This window comes from Acanthaster planci, linkage group LG02, assembly GCF_054643075.1.
Source record: "Acanthaster planci isolate LZ-2023a linkage group LG02, COTS_SCS, whole genome shotgun sequence".
Classification (NCBI taxonomy): Eukaryota; Metazoa; Echinodermata; class Asteroidea; order Valvatida; family Acanthasteridae; genus Acanthaster; species Acanthaster planci.
The window spans coordinates 31,053,094-31,075,235 of record NC_141778.1 but is presented as its reverse complement, the minus strand read 5'-3'; the positions used below and the strand labels follow the sequence as shown (position 1 = coordinate 31,075,235).

The window sequence follows — 22,142 nt, the reverse complement described above, 5'->3', positions numbered from 1 at the left end:
GTTCCCCGTCAATAATGTTTGCGAAGAGGGCCGGCCTGTGCAATCTTGGAATGGGTGGAGTGTGTTTTTGAAAAGATTCAACAGAATAATCGCATGATTATATCAAACAAACACCTTGAAACTTACTTCTTGATGTAATAAGCATCTGGAGATAATAATATAGTTTACCATGAACACCAGATTACATTCGACAGCTGCTCCACAAGTCTGGTACCTGACCCCATTTTGGTGGTCAAGTACATAGATCGGGCGCCCAATCTAGAAGTTTGATCCCAAATTGGAAGTTGTATCTCATATGCGAAGTATACAGGTACAGTGCACTAAGCCCCATTGAAAGAGTGTCAAATCAACGTTGTTCGGGTTCAATGACACGTAGGCCGATATCGCTGGGGTATCTCAAGTAAAAACTAAATTTGTATTCTTACAATCTTTCCATTTCTTTTGAATTTTTGATGGGTTGTCAAATTACATTTTTAACTATTCACACAAAATAAAACCACCCCCCTTCCTCCACGAAAAGTGAGGGCCCCAACCCTGCTCGCATTCATTAATTTTTTTCAAATAGCATTCCTCTTTCTCGGGCACTCGGAGCCACCTTTCAACCCTGTTTTAAACACTTATGCCATCACATGGAAGGCCTCAGACCCAAGGGTTGTGATGCTGAATTTCAACAACCTCACCAGGGGAGGGGTGTTAAACAATCCGCCTTGTCAAAAGAAACTGCCAATCAGCTGGACAGAAATTCTTACTTGAATTAGTTCACTGCACCCATGGCAACTGTGCGGAACCCGCTGTGTAAACAGCGCGGCAGAAGAAACAGTGATGCCCGTTGTGGTCGCTCCCAAACCAACCCCAAGACGGGTTATTCTTCTGGCCACTGATGTCTTTTTCTTACGGAAACATCGGGAAGCCCCGGAAATTAACAAGTCAATGGATCTTCCTTAATCCTCCAAAAGGTTAATATGATCTGAATCCAACGATATATAATTGTCGTCGTCACAACAGGTGCCATCAGGGGAGACTGGAGAAAAAAAAAACCCGACTGCACGTGCCACAGGTCACACGTTGCTTCTGTAACTACGAGGAATGTTTCAGATTTTTCTATAGACCTTTTGCGCCCACGTGACTGCATTGCACCAAATGTAAACAATACCACCATGTGTGGAGCGCCATGGCCAAGGTAATCGCATATATTCCTACGGGCAGCTTCAACCACGAGCAAGTGCATGTCGGCAGCATGCTTGACTAGTTTATCTTGAATAGGTAGATCACCATCACAACACTATCCACTCATTACCATCACAACACATCGCGGTCTAGCACGCTTGTGACATCACAGGAAAAGTCTATACGGATAAGCTGAGTGGCGACGCGTAAATGTAAAACGAAACAAAGCCTTGTTCTGAGTATTGTGGTTGTTGGTTTGGGAAGTGTTTTGCCGATATTTTGAATCTTTTTTCCAGTTTTTCACTGCACTTTGTTTAAGTAATTTACATTCAGTTTAATAAAGAATGAAGCGATACACATTTACAGACAAAAGAAAAATGGTTTATAACTTTAAGTTTCCATCCTTACTTATGATAACGCGTGGCACTGCCATTTCTGCTGTTCCTCCAAATCTTTTGTGCGGGCCAAGAATTGATATTTCCTGTCAAACATAATCCTGACTTAAAGAGATCGTCTGGTCTATCTAACCCATTTGGATCAGCCATGACTTGACGTCACGAAGAGCAAACCACATTCTGAAGATTACACGGCGACAGCCAGGGGTCTTTTGACTGTATTAATCATTTGTTAACTCTACACGGAAACTGGATGGGGGAGCGCTCCGTTGCGAATTGAAGCCACCAGCCGCCATCTTTCTCCACCCCAAAAGCTACCGATCCCATGCAGTAAACGTGTACATCGGGGGAGTTGAAATTTTCGGTTTGAAATCACAAACTAGCAACATCCCCAAGGATGTTTGAAGATTTGGCGTTTTTGGTGTATACAGGACATTTCGTTACATAGTGTTTTGTCCGTGTATCCGTAGTACAAAATTAGTAACAAAATGTGCCGATTAACTACTTATCTGGAACTTATCGCGAATACGTGTACTGTATACGGATACCGTGTGGATCCCGTGTAGAGAACAAAACCGAATTAATTACCGACTGGCACGAAGTCTACGGTGAGGCGAGATAGTTGCCCTGAGGCTTCACAGCGAGATAGGCCGCTCAGCGGACTGCCTGCCATAGTTACGCAAGAACAACGGGCACTGCGCCATCTATCCACCCACTCCATTCTAAGGCAAACACTCTGCTGACAAAACAAAAAGATGAACCCAAATGGCCAGTTCTCGGGACAAGTTATGATTAACTCTTCCGAGATCCGCGTTCCCCTCGGCAGAGTTGCGTTTGATGCAGGCAGGAATCGGCAAAAGTACACGATCAACGTCTGGCAAATGATTAATTCCCCGTCATTGATATTTTGTAATCAGTACCACCAGGCCCTGCGTCGAAGGCAACTAAGTAAAAAAACAAAAGCATACAAACAAACAAAAAGACATAGTGAATTCGCAGAACACCAACAAAAAAGGCAATGCTTTCGAAATGCACGTGTTTCCTTTATCTATTGGCCGACAGATCAACAGAAACTGCACAGCCACACCGATAAAAAGACCAATGGACATCAAGCGTTTGTGTCGAGGGGTTAGTTTCATTTTCCAATGATCTGAGACAATTGGAAATGTCAGGCTGTTTACGGGGCAAACACGTGACGGGTCCCGATTGGACCGCACGCCAATCTGCATGCTTACACTACAGCAGAAAGACGCGGGACATCGCACACGGAACAACTTGAAGCAACAAAATACATCTCTGACAAGAAAATGCAGAGATGCAGAGAGGCACCATGGGGGAGGGTTCATCCCACTCCTTTGAAGACGAAAAAACTTAAGGGAAAAAAAGAGAAAAAGCAAAAGAGGTAGTCCTAAAGGAACACCTTTTAAAGTGGGGCTTTTAGATCTGAATCGTCTAAAGACCCATTTTTGGAAAATTACTGTAAGTGACACGGCACATGCGCATGCGTTTATAATTCGTCTGTTCGGTGCGTTACATTGCGCGGCTGCATTCAACTGAACGTGTGAACGAGTCCCAGACGATAAATTTAGGCGCAATTCAAAACTCGGCAACTACTGATTTGAAATCTTAACCATACAATATTGTTTTCGTCGGGATATGCGGTGTGACTGAGCTAAAACTTCATTGGGTTTGTTCTGAGACACCTTTCTGTCGCTTTTGAGTGATTTTGTCGCCTCTAAGGAATATCTATGCACAACGATGGACTGTACCAAAACCCAAAATAGGCAAACTGCCCAAACAGTTGATAACAAACAAACCATTATGAAGAACGAACTCAATTTTGGCACAATTCACGTGCAGCGAGATTCACGTGCACTACTCCACCATTTGCGTCTGTTAGTAATTGGAATCCAAAGCCATGGGGAATTGATCAGAAAATGAAGGAGTAGCAGTTGTCCCGGAGATTGGAGTTTAAGCGCGAAGTACCGAATTAAAGCCAACCCTAGCGATGGAACTCAACCGCTAAGCCCCCTGAGAGATGAGAGTGCTCCACGATCCGAATATCTTCCAAACTAAAAAGTGAGTGCAAATTAAACTAAAAAAACCTCCTGAATTCGCTTAGATGCAATAAAGAAATCAAGATGACACAAATATAAAGGCTAAAGTAGCCATGTGATTCAGTAATGAAAATACCCTAGGGTACGGTAAGAAAAAAGATTTAATACGATATAAGCACGAAGATTTTACGGGCGAAGACTAGTTGGGTAGGCTCTGCAAAAAACAACGACTCCACGGGTGGCGAAAACAGTTCTTTGAAGGTGCAAAGAAAAACTTGATACTCGGGGGCGAATTCGCCTCCACCGAACGGCCCGAAAACGACAAAACAGCGAGGGATGCAGGCTGACTCCCATAGAAAAATATGGGGAATAAGTAACCTCAATACACTGAACTGTAGACTCGGTTCACAAAGTGTCTCTATAATACGGAATTCGATTCTGTTCCCAAACACTTTCTCAGTCAAGTCGAACTTTGCTTCGCAGACGAGTCGCAAGCAGATCACTGGTATTATACAGAAGTCACAACGGACAGCTGAATCTTCACATTAGGACTTAACTTTCATCCCCGCATGGTGGAAGTCAACCCGTGCATTGCTAATGCTGAACTCTCCCTAGTTTGAACACTGAGTTCGACCTTGCGTCGTTCGTTGACGGGGCTGACGGGTGCATGGTTGAAAATTGAAAGTGTAAATCTTTACCTGATTTCACCCCCCCCGACGCTGGTGTATCATTTAACAATGCTTATTGACCTATATTAGTCTCATACGGCCCCACAACAAGGGGAAGAAAATTGATTTATTGATTTATTTTAAACCATGTCAAAGTTGACATTCAAATTACAACAGCGGTAGCAGTATATCCACACCTCAGCACCACTTCCATTGATACCAACACTAATATTTGCCTCAATTTGTCTCCATGGAAACCAACATCATCCCAAGCAGCAGTGTTTTTACCCAAACATACAGCTATATACGGAATAGTTGAAGCTTTCATTCTATAGCCACACGGTACTAAACTGGTTTACTTAAATCATTCATTCAATTACTGCGTAACAATGATATCTGCGCAGGTGTTAAAGGAAGTGAATTGTCCGAAATCTAGTCTTGAATCAAGAAAAAGGCAGCTAACAGTACGTGTGAACTTCGGTTCTCCATTGAGTTATTGTTAACAAAATACTTTCTGGAAGGGCTTTGATGTGAAAGAAACGTTCAATAGCCCGTAATGCAGGTGCGTCACTAAACCTGAAATGCAAGTGAATGTTTTGTATTGCAAAAGTGAGCAATAGTATGCACAACAGAGCGTTGAGAATTTCTGTGCGTGACCTTTTAACATCCATTTTAATGGAAATTTGTGTAAAATATAGTGCAAACAAAAAATACCACAACCTACTTCTACAGCGCAATGCAGGTGCCATGATGTACTGTTAATGCTGCTGGACCATTATGCGTGGCGGTAAAAGGTGCTGGTATCCTGACAACTTCGTCACTTCAGAGACAACAGAAGGTACTAGGAATCTTCGGGTTTCTTATTCCCGTACTGGAGTATATCTGACTGAAAAATAATATAAACCTGAAAAGGGACACGGTCTGCATATTGGGCTGGGAAATTATGTATCTTAACACAAAAAAAGACATGCTGTTCTGAATGTGTCGTCACTTCCTGGCGTATAGGGTGGGAGACGGAGAATTGCTTGCGTTTACAGAAAAGTGTGAGTTCGACTCTTTCCGCCATGCTGAGCTTGATTCCTGATGTACCAGGGAAGTACCCTTTTTCAGAAAAGTACCCCTTTTTATGTTGTTTTCATAATTTATTTTCCTATTTTAAAGACAGAACCTGTTGCGTAGGATTCTGTTTCAAGTTAACTGGATTTAGTGAAGTAGAGAGCTCTCTGGATTTACAGATCGGACTTTAAACAGACAACAGGTGAGCGTGGCGTTTAAGAATGATAAACAAGAGCCGTTCACGGATTCTGACCATCTGCGGAATTGTAGGCCTGTGCCAGATTTGTCTGTTTTTGCTGCTCTTGTTTTGGTTCCCCGGACTGACTCCAAAAATGAAGGTAGCAAGTGCCACTAACTCGAAGAGCATCATCCATAGGAAAGTCTCGCCAAGGGAAAGGGGGAATGGGATTCCTATTCGCAATGTCAAGTTACCTACTGGAAGTAAATTTCCTACGTCCAACGAAGCCGGCAATGACTCGGTCCCTGTGAAGTTGCCGACCTCGCACGACCAAAACACGAGAATTGGTTCCATGACCGACACCGAACTTATCGCCTCGACGAATAACTCAGACTTAACACGAGCTTCGACACTTAGATCACAGGATCGAAATGGTTCCAGGCAGGTCATTAATCCCCATGGATACAGTCTTCTCATAGATCAGCCTCAAGCTTGTTTGGATGCTGCAGGAGCCCCCAGGGAAGTGTTTTTGCTGGTGCTTGTAACCAGCTTTCATACACACATCGAGCAGCGACAGGCCATTCGCCAAACATGGGGAAGCCTTGGGGAGGTGAGGGGCAAGGACATTGTCACGCTGTTTCTGTTTGGGTACAGTGGGAACGCGAGCCTTCAGCGACAACTGGAGAAGGAGTCCAGGAAGCACCACGATGTACTCCAGGAGGACTTCCAAGACGCCTACAGGAACCTGACGCTGAAGACCATCATGGGGATGAAGTGGGCCACTACGCACTGTCCCCAGGCCTCTTACGTCATGAAGACGGACGACGACATGTACATCAGTTATAACAATCTCATCAAGCTCCTCACCAATGCAGCAACCCCGTCTACAAACTACGCAGTTGGATATCGATTTTCGAAGGGGAGGCCCTTTCGGAATCCTGCCAGCAAGTGGTACATGCCTAAGAAACTTTTCCCTCACCCTGTGTACCCACCGTACGTCGCAGGAGGGGGATACGTACTTTCGAACGACGTGGTCCGTAACGTTTTCGAGAAGTCGCTTGGCACCAGATACCTTCCAATTGAGGACGTCTTTGTCGGTGTGTGTTTGAAGCTATTGAATGTTCAACCCATTGGAAACAAAGATTTTTACCTTCGCCCCATCAAGTACTCCCGTAAACGCTATAAAACTTTGATTACTTCTCACGGGATATCTCCTGCCGAAATGCACGGGATATGGAACGACCAGCAAGCTGCATACAGTGTTAGTCTGAGTGATTTAATGGGCAGACGCAATGACTTTTTGTTGGACACCATTCTTCTGCAGCTCTGTACTCTTCTTCAAGGCACGAACACTCTTTTACACTCCCATTTGGTAAATGAACTGAAAGGTGCACTTTTATGAATACTTAAAATGAGCCACGCTTTCCTTGACAACTGGGGGCGCTGTTGCTGTGATGTCATCCAGGGAAGACCAAGGCTGCATCCTAATGTGTTGTCCAGGGTTGCAGGCCAGTAATCACGTTTTGTAGGCCGTCAAATTCTCTGCTATTAGAGCATTTCATGGCACGTGGACTGGGTGGTTTGTTAAAAAGGTGGATGAAATCCACAGACAGAACTGCCAGCTTGTAGGCCTATTTCTGAAAGTATCGGTTCAAACGAGGCCTTCCAAATTGCTCTATTTTGCAATGGTGTGTGGGCATCAATTTTTAAAATGGCGATTGGCCTAATGACTGCTTTGAGGGGTGATTTTCTCTGAAGAGAAATATCTCCAAAAGTCATCGGTTAAGCCACTGAAAATTGAAAAGAAAATGAAAGATGAGGAAGTGAGCTTTAATTTGATATGTGTCTTGAACACCTGTGAAACTTGTGAGTATTTTTCCTGATTTTTTGAAGTGGGATATTTATCACTTTTGTCTATGGCAGCTTATTTACTGGTTGGTACCCCTAGAGCTAGGTCTAGGTCTTTACTCCACTGAAAATTCGTGGAGATGCGCAGACAATAGCCGAAGCTCTGGAAGTCCGTTTCGGTCACGGCCATAGTTCATTGCATAGGTTTTGCCATGAAACTTGTGAACCCAGAATTCACTTACTGAAACATTTATGAGAAAGGTGGCCATTTATTGGTATGCACATAAACAACATGGAATTAGCAAAGTAGAGCAAATTTAGCCCAGCTAAACCTGTAATGATGCATGTTTGTGTACAAACTAATATAACATTTAGACAATCTTCTTGGGATGACATCACCGTTCTGGCTCACGAATATGGAAATACTCATTAGCATAAAAGCAAAATACCCTTTGCAATAGTGAAACAAAAGTTGAAAATAAGGTTAACTGAGACACAGAGGCGAGGTTTATGTCAATACCTCATGGTCTTATTTAACTTTCACTCTTGTAGTCATAAATCTTTCATTTATTGAATTTGTGTACAACTTGATTTGTACATTGCAAAACGGAAATAACTGGGTTTGAGTTTGTTCCATCGGTTTATCAAGTGCCCTGGCCTACATGACCAAGTCTGTAGCGTCATAAAAGTTCTAATGCACGGGATCAACTGTAGCACAGTGGATCTCGCGGGGCTAGCGTTTGATACAATGGTCCTTCAAGACTGTATAGCAAGCGAGGCATAACTTAAAATGTCATAAGGACGACTCATTATCATCACCGATGCAGGGGTGGCGATTCACTGCCAGAGAGACACTAGACATTTGCGACGGCAATTGACATGCCACCAATAAATTCAGAGCTTGTGTCATTTTTGTTGGGTATCTCTTGCCACATCCGAAACAGCAAAGTGCGCCAGAATGCACCTTTGACTGGCAACGTTTTTGACATGAATTTCAATAAAGGCGCGGTGTTGCTATTTTTGCACAAACAGACATCGATTTAATACTTTCGACGAAGGTCGTCTGTCCAATGCAGTCGTTGGAGCAGAGGGTATTTTCTCGGGCTGCATCCGAATCTGTTGTCCAGGGCTAGGTCAAGGCCTTTACTCCCTTGGAAATACGTGTAGACGCGCAGACAATAGACTGTCTGATCGCACTACCTAAATCACTACCGCGCAGTTAACAGGATCGGAAAAGTAACAACGGGAAGCACAACAGTCTGAAGAAACCAGACCTGAATAAAGTAACATCCAAGAAGACTCTTCGTTGTTGGTCATTCTTAAATCTTATTTTCTTGATAAATATTTATTTTCAAGGGGATCTTACTTGAATGGAAAAAAATCATTCTTTTCTGATTCGGGTTATGCCAGAGTTTTGCCGTGCAAGCATACACGTAATTGTGCATCATCGTGTTACAGACTAGACGACCTTAGAGCGGGCAATATTATTGAGCACATCGCCGTGCTTTGTTGTCCATTCTGGGCTGGACCTGTCTAAAACCGGTCAGGGGGGGCAATGCTGGGACCTATCGGTATAGGTCGAGTAGGGGAATGGGCCCCGAGCTGGACCAAGAGAGGGCGCGATTTTCCTGGCAACGGACGCTCCTTCGGTAGGAACTTTACTCCTCTCTGCACCGCTGCCAGTCGTGTTTCGGTGTTCCAAATCACGTTTTTTTTCTTGTTATTAACACCCAAATGTGTCATTGTGTTTAAATCGACTAACACATCAACACGTCTTTGTTTATTAAAGATGAACACCACAACGTGTTTAGCTTTGGATTATTAACACCACAACACGTTCATAAAGTGTTACCAGGAAGGCGCTTAGAAGGCGGTAAAACATTAACACTTGTATTTGATCCATTGCAAGACAGCATTTATTCTGTACTTGACATATATCCTTGTCCTGAGGAGAACAACAACGTTTCCGAAGGGCACACTAGGACTTGTTGTCGTACGCTTTCCAATCGTGGACCCTCAACCAAACCTGGCTTGGCCGCAACCCGAGTGAGTGAACGTGCACGTGCAGAGAGAGTCACGTGTATCTTGTACCGAGAGCATCCCGTGAACACCATCCTCCTAAATTAAGTGGTTTCCTCAGCCTTCGGGGATGTCATAAAATGGGACTAATACTCACGGTGCAGAGAGGATGGAAAGTATATACAAAGAGATTATGTTGACATGGGGGCGAAAACTCATCCAAACTGCTGCCACAAATAACATGGAAATCTAACTTAAGACATGATGTTGTCGAAATGGCAACCATTTGTAACATAAGATAAGGAAAATTTAAGAGAAAAAAATAAAGAGATGGACAAAAAGAGATGAAAATCACCCACTGTTTGAAAAAAGATCAGTATTGAATGTTCTATCCTCATGAGTGCTCTGCTCTCCTGGAAATTTCCCCTCCCGAAAAAGGGGTTTCCCCACCCCGGAAAAATGCTGGCTACGCTCTTGCGAGGGTATTGACGATTCCTTTCCCATTTTCTCGCATGGCGTGCAGCAGCACTGTCAACATGAGGTGGTCACGTGGATGACGACTGTGACATCTGGAGCACTTCCCGGGGGGACGGGGTCGTTCTTTTGGTATGTACAGAGGCAGGGGCGTTGATGAGCGTGGGGACGATGCGCGCGGTGTCGTTCCATCTCCCCCCCCACCAATCTGACGATGAAATCTCGAAGCTCGCATGCACTGGCAGCTCCTTGGAGATGTGCAGAGCATCAAAAACGCAATTATCTCGGAGTGTTTACAGTAACTTCAGCTTCGCTAATTGGGGTGTGATGAGACGCTTTCCCGCACAGCGTAGTAGATTTGTCAGCCGGTCGAAATTTAAACAACTTCGGTTGCTAAATTTGGTCACCGCGAAACAACCGAGACGCGACGTCAGAGACACCCACCCACACAGAGACTGAAGTGTACAACCAGGTAAAAACAGATCCATTACCCCCCTTCAACGTCACGGCATGAGAGAAAATATATCTAATTACCGCGGTGCAGTCTGGGAGGGGATCAGGTCCTATGGGATTAGGATGGAGGCGGGATAGATATATCCACCGTTTCGGCTAGGGGTCACGGGGTCACAAAACCAGATGTCTGAACTGAAAAACAAGAATTACAGATGTTTCATCACCTCCTCTTAAATCAACATCCTCATGGAAGTATAAGGAGAACTAGCACTGCTCGAGGCGCTATCTTTTCTTTTCCTTTCTTTTTTTATTTCACAACTGTCTTCGTGGTAATGCACCTTGCACCTTCCAGAGGGAAAACGGCTTCATTGCAATGCCCGAGAGGAGACTAGCCAAGTCTCGTGGAAGCTTCCCTGTTGAAATAAATCGGACATTTAACTCTTTACCCTTCGGAAAAAATCCTCCAGGGCCACTATTACAAACAAAAAGAGTTTCTCTGCAAGAAAAGTAGGATCCGACTGCAAATAAACATTTCTCAACAAGATGAAAGAAGTTTTGAAAAGACCCCCCCAGCACAAAAAGTGCTGTTCATGTACTGGGATTTAAGCCCCCAAAGAGAAATCGCCGCCGTTTGTAGGGAAAGGGGATGAGTTCAGTTTTTGCGTTTGGTGGACATTATCACCGGTTAGGCGACTGCATAATGCATTTTATGGTCGCAAGTGCCGAGGAAAAAATTTCACTTTCGAGAATGAGAGTACGCGTGCGGTCACGCTAGCGTACTGAGAAATCGCCAGCCACATTGGCATTCTCTCTGCAGATGGACTCCACATTTTATCCACAGGGACCCAATTGCTCATATGCAGCAAGGTATGAGACGGAGAGAACCCCCCTGCTTTGTGTTGGTCATTGTCTCGCAGGAATCTGGGGAATTCCTTTCAGACATCTTGGGGGATGTGTTAAGTAACAATAGTTTGGAATGTGTATAGGGATTGGACATGTTGGGGGGGTACCCCTCGGTCTCATTTCTTGCTGGGTATACAATTGCTCTTCCTGGCCTTGGCCGGGGATGGCCATCAAATTACGAACTGAAGTTTTCTACAATCAGCGTAATAAACATTTCAGCTTAGTACATTTATATTGGGGGAAGAAACCATAAAAATCGACTAAGAGTCTTGTTGACGCTTTTTTCTTTAACTGATGACGAAGTTGCAGAAATACCGGAAATAAGCGAACAATAACACAGTGTTTATTTCCAGCGGCACGTGCACCCGTCTCTGTGCTCACGTGCGTCGAAAAGCGAAAGGATTTCAAACAAATCCCCCTTTTTCCAGTGGAGGAGAGGATAAGATGATTGTCAACTTCAGTGGAAATACGGATACCTGAGCTTCCAACAAATTATTATGCTCTTCAGTTTACTTGGAGATTTCTCACAGCTCTACGTTGATCGTTCCTGCACGCGAATTGTTCTTCATTCACGTGGCTTAATAAGAACCACGCTGTTTACAAACGGAAACCCCTTTTACTCTCGAAGAGCACTGACATTAAAGACAGAACAGGGAGCTCACTCGGGAAATACACAAAGTGTTAATAACAAATCTCGTAGACATCATCATCATCATCATTGTCGTCTTTGTTTTTGTCTTGTCGCGATGCGATTCTACTCGCTGCGTACGCAGTATACAGACTTTACTTTCACGCTCGGTATGGTCCGGTGGAAAATGCATCGATCGGCGAACTGGCCTCGACTCATCCCTCGCGCTGACGTCTTGAAAGGCCGTGCATTCAGTTGGACTTTCTTCGCCAGGGACAAACAACATCCATGACACTGACACTGTCCCTGTGGATGTTGTTGGAATCAATATCGACTAGATAATAAGTTTAAGGCCATTAATGCTTTCACTGGTAGTGCCGTAACCCTGACGGTTCTCGACAGGGCCGATCCGGGCAATCAGTCGCGTACACGTCTCCTACGGTTCAACTTCAAGATGCCGCATCATTGCTTCGACACCCCATAATGCTCGTTCCAAATTTCAACTCCAGTACTGTATTCCTTCTTCAGGGAATTTTGAGATGAGTTGCAGACCTACAATCACGACAAACCAGAGCCTTCCTTTAACTGTTCTCCAAGCACTGTCTCCATCCAACAAATCTCATGATTGTCTCGTCACGAGATTCATTTCATAACGAAACTAGGCCTACGGGTGGCTTTAAAACATTTTGAGACTTGAAGATGAGAGAAACCAAATTTAACTTTTCTCAACCTTTTCAGAGATCGTAAGACGTCGCAGATAGCTAGCTAAGCATTGTACAAGTGACCGAACGCGCATTAATAAAGCAAATATATCAGATGTGAACAGGCTTTCTTTACGAGCTCAGGAGAAGGTACAACAATTCTATGATTCAAAACATTAGAAGGAAAAACTTCGAATATTTTACTTCTTAAACACTCTTTGAAACGCATTTTGTGTCCTGTTATTAACACCAACATGTGTCTTTGTGTCTAAATTTAGTAACACTTCAACACGTCTTTGTTTACAAGATAAACACCACAACGTGTTCATAACACCTGTTTTTCAGTGTATTCTCCAATTACCGCATTGTCATTGGCATGAATTCGACCAATTAAGTTACTCCAAACTTGACATACATATATAAGTTACTGTCCTACTACGGGGAGAACAGCACTGGACTTTTTTCCCGAAGGATTTGTACACGTTTTCCAATCATGGACCCTCACTCAAACCTGGACGGGCCTATTGTCCTCTATTAGTGTTTATAACGTCCACGATTTGAATGGGCTCACATCCGCAAAGTTGTTTACTGATAGCAGGTGAAGCCTACGTGTTCGCAGAAATGCTGTGACTTTCAGAAAATTCGAGCAAACGAATGAGTGCGGTCAAGGTCCCCGGTGACCCGACGCTGGCATATGCAGTTAGTATTGCAAACAGGGTTCAAGGTCGTGTGCACGTGACAGCACCAACAAAAGACAACAAAGGCATGCGCAGTGGGAATGATGATATCCCGCGCATGAAAACGTTTTTTCTTGTTGACACGATTTTCAGGGTGTTTGTTCATTATATGACGCCACTTCGTTCGCTATCTTGGCAAGATAGTCAGCTAGACCGACTGACAAAGTACAATATCCTGGCTTCTCAGGCTGATTTTGGTGGATAGTCATTTTAGACTATCGCAAACCTTAGTCAATATGAGAATTTATTGTGCTGGCCTTTCGAAGTACACAAATACCAATGAAACCTGTGAATTTGCTTAAAAAGAACTGTTTCATATTTAAAAGTACTTCCACACTTTCTCACACTACAGCAAAGATATACTGTAGTGGCTTGAGTTTTCCCGAGGTGAAATACAAACAAACGGCAAAAGGACAAACCAAAATAAATTTGAAGACATATAACTATAAGAGCGCCGATGTTACTTTAAAAAGAGTTTGTCCAATTATGTTCATTGCAAGCCGACCGCTTTTTAGTCATCCCCATGTAGCCCCAAATCTCCAACCCATCGAAAGTCATCCCTTAATGAGGTCAGGCAGCATTGTGCCTACTCTCGCTTATACCGCTGACGCAACGTACCTTTGAATGGATCGACAAAACAACAGCAGAGGTCTGGACTGACGCATAACGCACATGCACAGGACATAAACATCAGGAACATTGCATGCATTGGTGCTCAACGTAAATGTACTTTAAAGGTACAGGCCCGTTGTTGTGGGTTTTGCAGATGGGAGGCAAGCCGGCAATTACTCGTTACAATTATGCCTGGAAGGATGTTTTGAAGACTTGTGTGTTGATGCTCCTGACTCATAATCAATCGTGCAATATTAGGTCAATTTTCGTGTTTTTTTCCTTTACTGATTAAATTGTAGTTTACTGGCTTATTGACTTAGGAGCAATATTTTGATACCTTGCTCTACCCGGCAGATAAGTTTGAAATGAATTTATATCATTTGGCAAAAAAGTCGCGCCGCTCAAGTCTCACATACTTATTACATCTGACCACGGAGCTATAAAAAATTCCATTATCTGACATCATTGAAACTTCAAACAACAGTATTATTTTAACTTATTTTGATAGAACATAAGACTTATTTGCAGTGAGAAACTGCAAATTGAAAGTGTCAAAAAGTAATATTCGGCTGCACCAAAGTAGCAGGTTTAAGTGGTATACGACTTTCATATTTCTAAGAGCCGCCATGCAGGGAATGACTGGTTTCACTTCCGACGAAATCCGATTACGGGGGGGGGGTTCGCTTTAGGCTGAATTTTCTTTGGTAGATACACGGTGTGCGTCATCCAGCGGGACACCATTATCCCAGTGTAAAGGGTCTCTCGATCGATATGACCTCATTACTGAGCCCAATCCCTGGCAAGGTCGAGCTCCCTGAATACCCCCCCCCGATTCTTGGTAAAGCGAACTCGTTTCATGTTTGTTGGCTTGGGTACAGCTGGCTTGTTCATTTGCCCGTGCACAGTCGTTTGAAGTAACAGGATGGCATCGACCCTACGGGGAAAATAATGTATTATATGCGCAATGGGAGGGGGCAAGCTTTATTTTCGAAGTGACTGTGAGAGCGAGAAAAAAAAGTGCGATGTCCACCGGGTCGATAAAGTCATTAGCACGATTCGAGGACGTTGTAAGCCTTTCAGAGTGGACCAGGCGCGTCAAAAAGTACACTTATTTCAGGGGCACCGGCATCAGGATAAGAGATCCGTTTGCCAGGTCGCAGGTTGGCGGCGCAGAGACGGACCTTTTCCTGTTGGTGTTTGACTGAACTGAGCTCGAGGGGTTGTAAACTGATGGTTGGCAAGGCCTCGGCAGTAGCAAAGCAGACTTCGTGGGTTCAAGTTGAGCCCGAGGAAACTTTGGTTTGTGACAGCTTCGAAAAGTACTGAAGGCGCGATGCCCTTAAAAGCGAAGGGAAAAACCCTCGTTTTGATGACCTGCATCACTCTGACGACACAAATTCGACCACATGAGATAGGTCCTACATGTATACGCTTTTCAATGATTGCACAGCAAACTGGTTAACCTTAGAGAGAGTTGTCAATTGATTTTGACTGAAGGCAATTAAGTTAAACCAAAGGAAACAGGTCATTCTTCAAACCAAAACCCGCCTTTCTTGCAAGCACGTCACACCCTGCTGACCCGATAGCTCGTAGCTCCACAAGGCCCGACTCTAATGTGATCACTCCCCATCATACAATGGCGCGATAGGGTGAACATACCGGTGGAATCATTTTCTTTAAAACTGACTAAAACCTGTGCTTGTTTCCCAGATGGCTAAGGGAAATTCTTGCAGAAATCGTCAATTTGCGTAGCTAACAAATGGTGTGTTTTTAACCAGAAAACCAGATTAAACTTCAAGACTTTGATTTCAAATGTCAGTACACTGTATGCAAATGTGGAAAGAGCATTACAATGACCTCGAGTTCGGTTTCGAAGTAAAGGCGTTGGCTGCTCAATTCCTACCGATAAACCTGACCGTGCGAATTATTGCGAACTGGGTCGAAGGATCGTGAAGAACCCCGAAACATTCTGTGCAGCACCGTCACGGTGCCAGGTGCAAGCACACACGCCCGCGAGAACCCATTGACCCTCAAGGCCTCGTGTATCCCTTCGTGGAAATCCGATCCGTTTTCCAGGTTCGCTACCATCACATTTCGCCCTGCTATTGAGCGGCGCATAGCTACACACGTGAACGACCGTTATTACGTAGAATAACCTGGGTGACTAGGCCTCACAACGCGCTGTTGATATCATTAATCATAGTCACTCAATTCAAAAGCCACTGATAGCACACGCCCCTGCCAGTGTTTACCCCCTTTTCCGGGATTAAATACGGGCGAGTGCGATTACCTTTCATGAAATATTGATGGCATCATCATCACAAGCCCTCGCACCAACTTTGTTAATTGTTCTGGTTGAACGATCGCGAGCCCGTCGACCTCAGTCGCACTAAATTATTGTTCTTCGGGAGGGAAATTGGTGTGGGGCGGGGACCAGCAACGCCATCAAGGGTAAGGTCAAATGACAACTGGAAAAGCAAGTGTATGGTTCATGATAGGCAGCGTTTGGAGACAGGCTCCCAAGACACTCAGAACCAAAAATGTATTTTAGTTGAAAAATACTGCAAGTTCGTATTCTTTGTTCAGTGGCACCCCTTTCAAACTCCCCCCATCAATGAGTGTAAGTATAAAATCAAAACAAACAATAAAGAAACAATAAAGAAAAAAAATGGTAACGAATAATAACACCAGACCAGCGCCGATTATAAACCCGTCTTTGAGTCATTGTAAACATAACCGTTTAAAATTAAACACCTTTTTGGAAATACACAGGGGTTTTATGGTGTTCAAGGAGTATTAACATGCACTCGATATACGTGTTTTTGTGTCTTGTTATGAATACCCAAAATGTGTCATTGTGTCCACATCAACACGTCTTTGTTAAAAGATGAACACCATAACGTGTTCAGCTTTGGATTATTTACACCACAACACGTTCATAAAATGTTGCCTGGAAGGCGCTTAAAAGGCGTTAAAACATTAACACTTGTTTTTCGTTGAAGATGGTAGAAACTACAAAAGAATAGATTGCACTGAGCCACAATGAACATGGAGAATAAAAAAACTTAGGGAAGCGGCAGACTTATTAAAAAAATCAAGCACTCCTCTGCAGGAACAATGTTTTATTTCTGACTGGCTTTTGAGACTGACAGTTGGCCGCGGCCTGACGTCACACGGGGGGCATGGCGAGTGATCGGCTTTTCAGCTTTTCCCGCATCGATCGAAATCGCCGAACTGTAATTACTGCTTACATTGCGGCCCACAGAGTTTTGACACCCTTTCGAAGTCACGTAGTATCATGAATCAGCGGCCAACCTTGGAACATGAAATGATGCACTCAGTTCGAGAACGCCGGCCGTCATTATGGCAAAGTTGTTCGATTACTGATTTCCCACAAAAAGTACAAAATTTCAAGGAATTCAAACTGACTTCATCGTGAACTAATGTGACATAAGCTGGTACGCTGCGTTTCGGGCAAAGATGTAATCTAGATTCTGAACCCGGAATAGCAACCTAATGACACCACATACAGGTGAACTGCTACACGCGAATGCTGACAAAAATTATTCACCAAGTTCACAAGAGGGGGATAGGCAGCCAGTGACACAAGGAACAGGTCCAGCAGGGTGGAGTTCCGGAAGATTTAGAAACAAGTGTGTATTTAAAAACAGACCATGGGAAAAGTGGGGCAGAAAGAAAAGAGAATGCTGGTCACAGTAACACAAGATCCGAACAAATGAGATCTTGAGTTCGACATCTTCGTGGCATCCACCGCCCGTTGAACGCTTCTCAACTATGGAGGCAATCTGATGTTCATCTCGTTTAGTTCAAATGACAGCGAAAAAAAAAACACATGCCCGTAGTTTTACTTCAAACCATCCACTAAGGCCTTCTAAACGTTATTTTAGGAGATAAATTTCATCTGCCTTAATTAAGGGGGGGGGGAACACGTTGGCTTTAAGCCAGCAAGTCATCGACGATAAATGCTTGTCTTGAAATGTTGCACTGATGATCATCCGGTTGATCAAGTGGCCTTTCGTTAGCCGCAGCACTAGAGGCTCGCTTGGGATGGGTGGGGCCTCAGTATTTCCGTCCCCTCGCTTGTTTCCAATGAAACGTTGATGAGGCTATGAAATTTCTCCACCTCTCGTCTATTCGACAGGCCACGCGCCAAACGAGGGTCCTCCTGAGTAAAATCACTCCGTGTCACGTGCGGCAGCATCATAAATTGAGTCACCGTTTCGAAATATTGCGGGTTGGTCCGGAAGCAGCGTAGAAAACTCAGTGTGGATGCGCTCCACGAGCGCGCCAGTGGGTCATCATGCATAGTAATGTCATGCGTACGTGATCTGGGCGGGGAGCCCTCAGGTCGGTCGGTGACTGCTGATACCTCGTGACTGATTCACAATAAACAAACCACTACGGGCTGCATATGAGTCAGGCGCGCCGTACAGATACAATCCGCCAATAGTGTCTGCTAGGATATATAAGTCCGACCGCAGTCACAGGTTGAGTCAGACCGTTTTGAAACTCGAATAGCAGTCACTTGATTCTCCCTGCGATACGTGAGCAAATCCAGCGAAGCTGTTAGCGTGTGTCAGAGAGATTCACATGCTAAACACAACACAAGCGTCATCACACTCAAACATCGGGAATCTCCCCAGATTTCGAGACTTACACCGCCGAAGAGTCGATATGGTTGGAAGTGATCGTTTCCCTCTGCCTAACATGCGCAACACACCCACCACGACCATGGCAAGCATGAGCTTTCATCCTGGCAACGAGAGCAAGAAAGGCTGTTTGGTGCTGGTGATGGGACCTCGGCGCCAGCGCCTTCAGGTCAGCATCTATGCCAAGACCCTGGACCCCTTTGTGGTCTTCTACCCGGACAAGAAGCACTGCCGGCACTGCGGCGTTCTCAAGCTGAAGGGATGCCGCGTCGAGCCGGTCAGCGGCAGCGACACTGACTTCCGGGTCATTCCGAAGAATGGCGACGGCGGGCGGGTGATGGTCCTGGGCGCCGATTCCAGGGCCGAGCGCGAGGAGTGGGTCAAAGCGCTGACCGCTCCCGTTGCCGTGGAACTGGGCCTGAGCGGCCGGCCCCGCTCCATCTCGCTCAGACAGCAGCGGATGCCGTCCCTGCCCGAGATCGACGAGATCTGCTCCGACTCCTCGGACCTGGAGGAGGAGGAGGAAGAGTCGTGCCATGAGCTGGAGTCGGAGCACGGGGGCAGCTCGCCCTCGTTGCCCCGCTCTCGGCACGAGTTCCTGCACAACCTGGACAAATTCGGCCGCCGGCCCCGGTGCTGCACGGTCCACACCTCCACCCCTGCACCCCACGACTGCGACAGACCATGGGACGCGCCCAGACCATCCCATGCCATTCCCAATGGCCTGTAAAATACCAACAACTGTAAAAACCATGCAAAGAAATTGACTTTGCCTTTGTTTTATGGTGTTTCTTTTATAGTGTGCGTGCAATATATTAACATTTTGTTTTGTTGCTGCCCGACGGGCACGAGCTGTGTGTGCATGACTATCCCGCCTGAGACTCACCGCAGAATGGTGCTACTCCTGCAGACGACAGACTTAACTTAAGCCGCTACAAATGACTCCTGAAGGCCTTAAACCTACAACGAAGAAAGACACATTCAACAAATAGATACGGAGAGACTGGAATCGGAGCTTGTCACAGGAACACCTGCGTCCAACTGAGAAGGAAGTGCTGGAGAAAGATGGACAACTTGTTTGCCCGACTAAGCAAAGGACCCAGCTTGCTCCCCAGACAGACTTGTTTTTGTAATGTATCAACCTATAAAGTGTTCTTCCGCTCTGCCGACAGGCAAAACATGTTTTTGTACTTGTTTCAAAGCACAGAAAATTAAATTATCTCCCTGTTTGCGAATTCATAATTTCCTGTCTTATTAATGCTCAGCTAGGCATTTAATAACAAGTCTTGTTAATCAGAGGTTTTCCTAAATCTGTCAAAGACATTCCCTGTGGATGTATCATCTAACAATGTGGCCTCCAAACCACAACATGGATTCGAGGAAAACCTCTGAAGAAAATTATTTGACACTGTACATGTTAAAGAACCGAACTTGTCTTTTAGTGTTCATTTGTGTCACCCCTTGGCTGTTTGTAATTTGCCGCAATTGATCAGCGACTGTTATGCACGGATGTCGTTGATCACTCATGTTCACGGGTGTTTTGAAGTTGCCATGTACACGTCCGCACACAAAACCAGCCCAGTTGTTTTGTATCTATTTTGAGCTTCATTTGTACGCCTGAAACTTGTGTAAACACCAAATTGTTGTAGGGACTCTGGTTTGTCTTAGCAGTGACGTAGGCAGGTGCTTCCAAACATCTCCTTAAAAATGTCTTCTGTAAAAACAGAAGGACTAAGAAGCCTTTCACATGCAGGATGTGTAACATGTCCATACTTATCAGCCGGCACTCGATGTATGGACTGACGGCACACTGCTCACTGGCAGACGTAAATGCAAATTCGTGTTATGGTAGCCTGTGTACCAGTGAGCGGCCTGCAAGCTGCCCGGGCGTGTACGTGTACTGTACAAACCGGGGGCTCGTTCGCTCGTTGATCCAAATTCTCCCCCACAACACTCTGCACTGTGAACTCGGTATTGTATGAAGGGTTTATCGGTATTTGCATCTCCGCAACCCGGAATATGATTTGTTGATGCCTTGGCTGCGTCTATTTTTCAATAATTCCAAAGGTCGACTCCTATGGAGATTTGCGTGAAGGGCCAAAGCCGATTGAGGGTGGGGCGTGAGCCAGCCACTCGAGGATATGAAAAATTATCGTTGGCTGATTTATCATCAATAAATATTGCTGTTTGGCTCGCAGCCAAAACCAATCGTATTCCGAGGATTGCGGAATTGTAGACTTGCAAATTGATTCACAAACTACAGCAGCAAACCAAAACTTGCTATGGCCAGTACAAATAACTTGTTTCAACAGGTTTTTTCGTAGTTGTATACAAATGTATGCCGATGGCATTTCTGAAGGAGCTTTCATCTTCATAATCAAAATACAGTTAAAAATTCGGGCAACAATCTTGCCATTATCTCGTTATGCCTCTGCAGCTTATGTTTAGTGATTGGAACTTATGATTATTGTTTTACAAAATATACAAGCGAAACAAAAAACTCTGGTCAGAGTGCAAATACTGATCTGAACTAACTTAGTACGAAGCTGGCACAAATCATGACTATCAGCAGCAGGCCCGGATGCACATGACTTTGTATACAAGGCTGTTCAGCAGTTACTTACACGAGAAAGGCGGGAAAGCGAAACAGAATTTCCATTTGATTGTTGCTACAGCAACAGTGAAAGAAACAAGTGTTTTACCATTCTTTCCCGTTTCCTGAAATCAGAGGTCTCGGTGCCGACGGCTGTTGCCTGCCGTGCAATGACTCAGCGCGATGATTTTTGTCTGCTTCGTCGAGTCTATGACTAATTTCTCTGCCCTTTTGAAAACTGTTGACACATGCCTCAAAGTGCTTTAAAGTGTTCCGCTTGGTCAAGACAATTTTTCGTAGCCAGTGTGTGCAAAAGACGGGCTGAAAATGACAATCTGTTAAATTGTTAAACTGCAAATTGTATATGTTCGAAGTTACGACTTAAATATGATGCTTGTAAAGTATATCGTTTAATTCAAGATATGTATATTGTGAATTTTATAAAGACAAAAACTTATTTATTATATACCTTATAATGATCGTTGAGATATTATGGCAACATGAATGATAAAGTAAAAAAAAACGAAGAGATGCTGTGTTGATATTAGATCATTTCTGTGTTCAGTGTTGGTGTTCGGATGTGTTCTGCCTCGGCATGCTGTACGCATGGTGGTTTTGTGGTGTTGCAGTTTGTATTTTGCTTGGTTGTGATACTGAATTGAGCGCTACCATTGCGAAATCCGAAAGTGCTGTTTGTTGTGCTCCGGCTGTTAAGCGGCCCATTCATCACAGCTTAATATGATATTCGTTCAAGTATGCTGTTTCGTAAACACCCTAACACGCCCACACACCCCGTGCACACATTCATTAACTGCTTGCTGGGGCTTTCACACATTATTGCTGATGTTCGCCTGTGCAGCGGAGGCCCGTGCGTGGTCTTTACACGAACAATTATGCGTGGAGGTCGAGAAGGGTCGGCGTATGACATTTGACGTGCAAAAATCAACGTCCATGCGCGGCACCGGCAGCGCCAAGCTAGCTCT

At 44.6% G+C, this 22,142-nt stretch overlaps 1 protein-coding gene across 3 annotated transcripts; it reads left to right on the top strand.

Moving 5' to 3' along the window:
* The first annotated feature begins 4,978 nt into the window (after positions 1-4,978).
* Positions 4,979-9,742, top strand: LOC110976914 (beta-1,3-galactosyltransferase 1-like). 3 transcript variants are annotated; one of them, XM_022230625.2, is made up of 2 exons: positions 4,979-5,125; positions 5,449-9,742. In XM_022230625.2, the coding sequence occupies exon 2, from the start codon at positions 5,565-5,567 to the stop codon at positions 6,921-6,923; it is 1,359 nt and encodes a 452-aa protein (XP_022086317.2). In that variant the 5' UTR covers positions 4,979-5,125; positions 5,449-5,564; the 3' UTR covers positions 6,924-9,742. The 3 variants fall into 3 exon arrangements, with proteins under 3 accessions (XP_022086317.2, XP_022086319.2, XP_022086318.2); XM_022230627.2 differs by lacking the exon at positions 4,979-5,125 and adding an exon at positions 5,132-5,330 and having other exon boundaries at positions 5,453-9,742; XM_022230626.2 differs by lacking the exon at positions 4,979-5,125 and adding an exon at positions 5,132-5,330.
* The last annotated feature ends 12,400 nt before the right edge of the window (positions 9,743-22,142 follow it).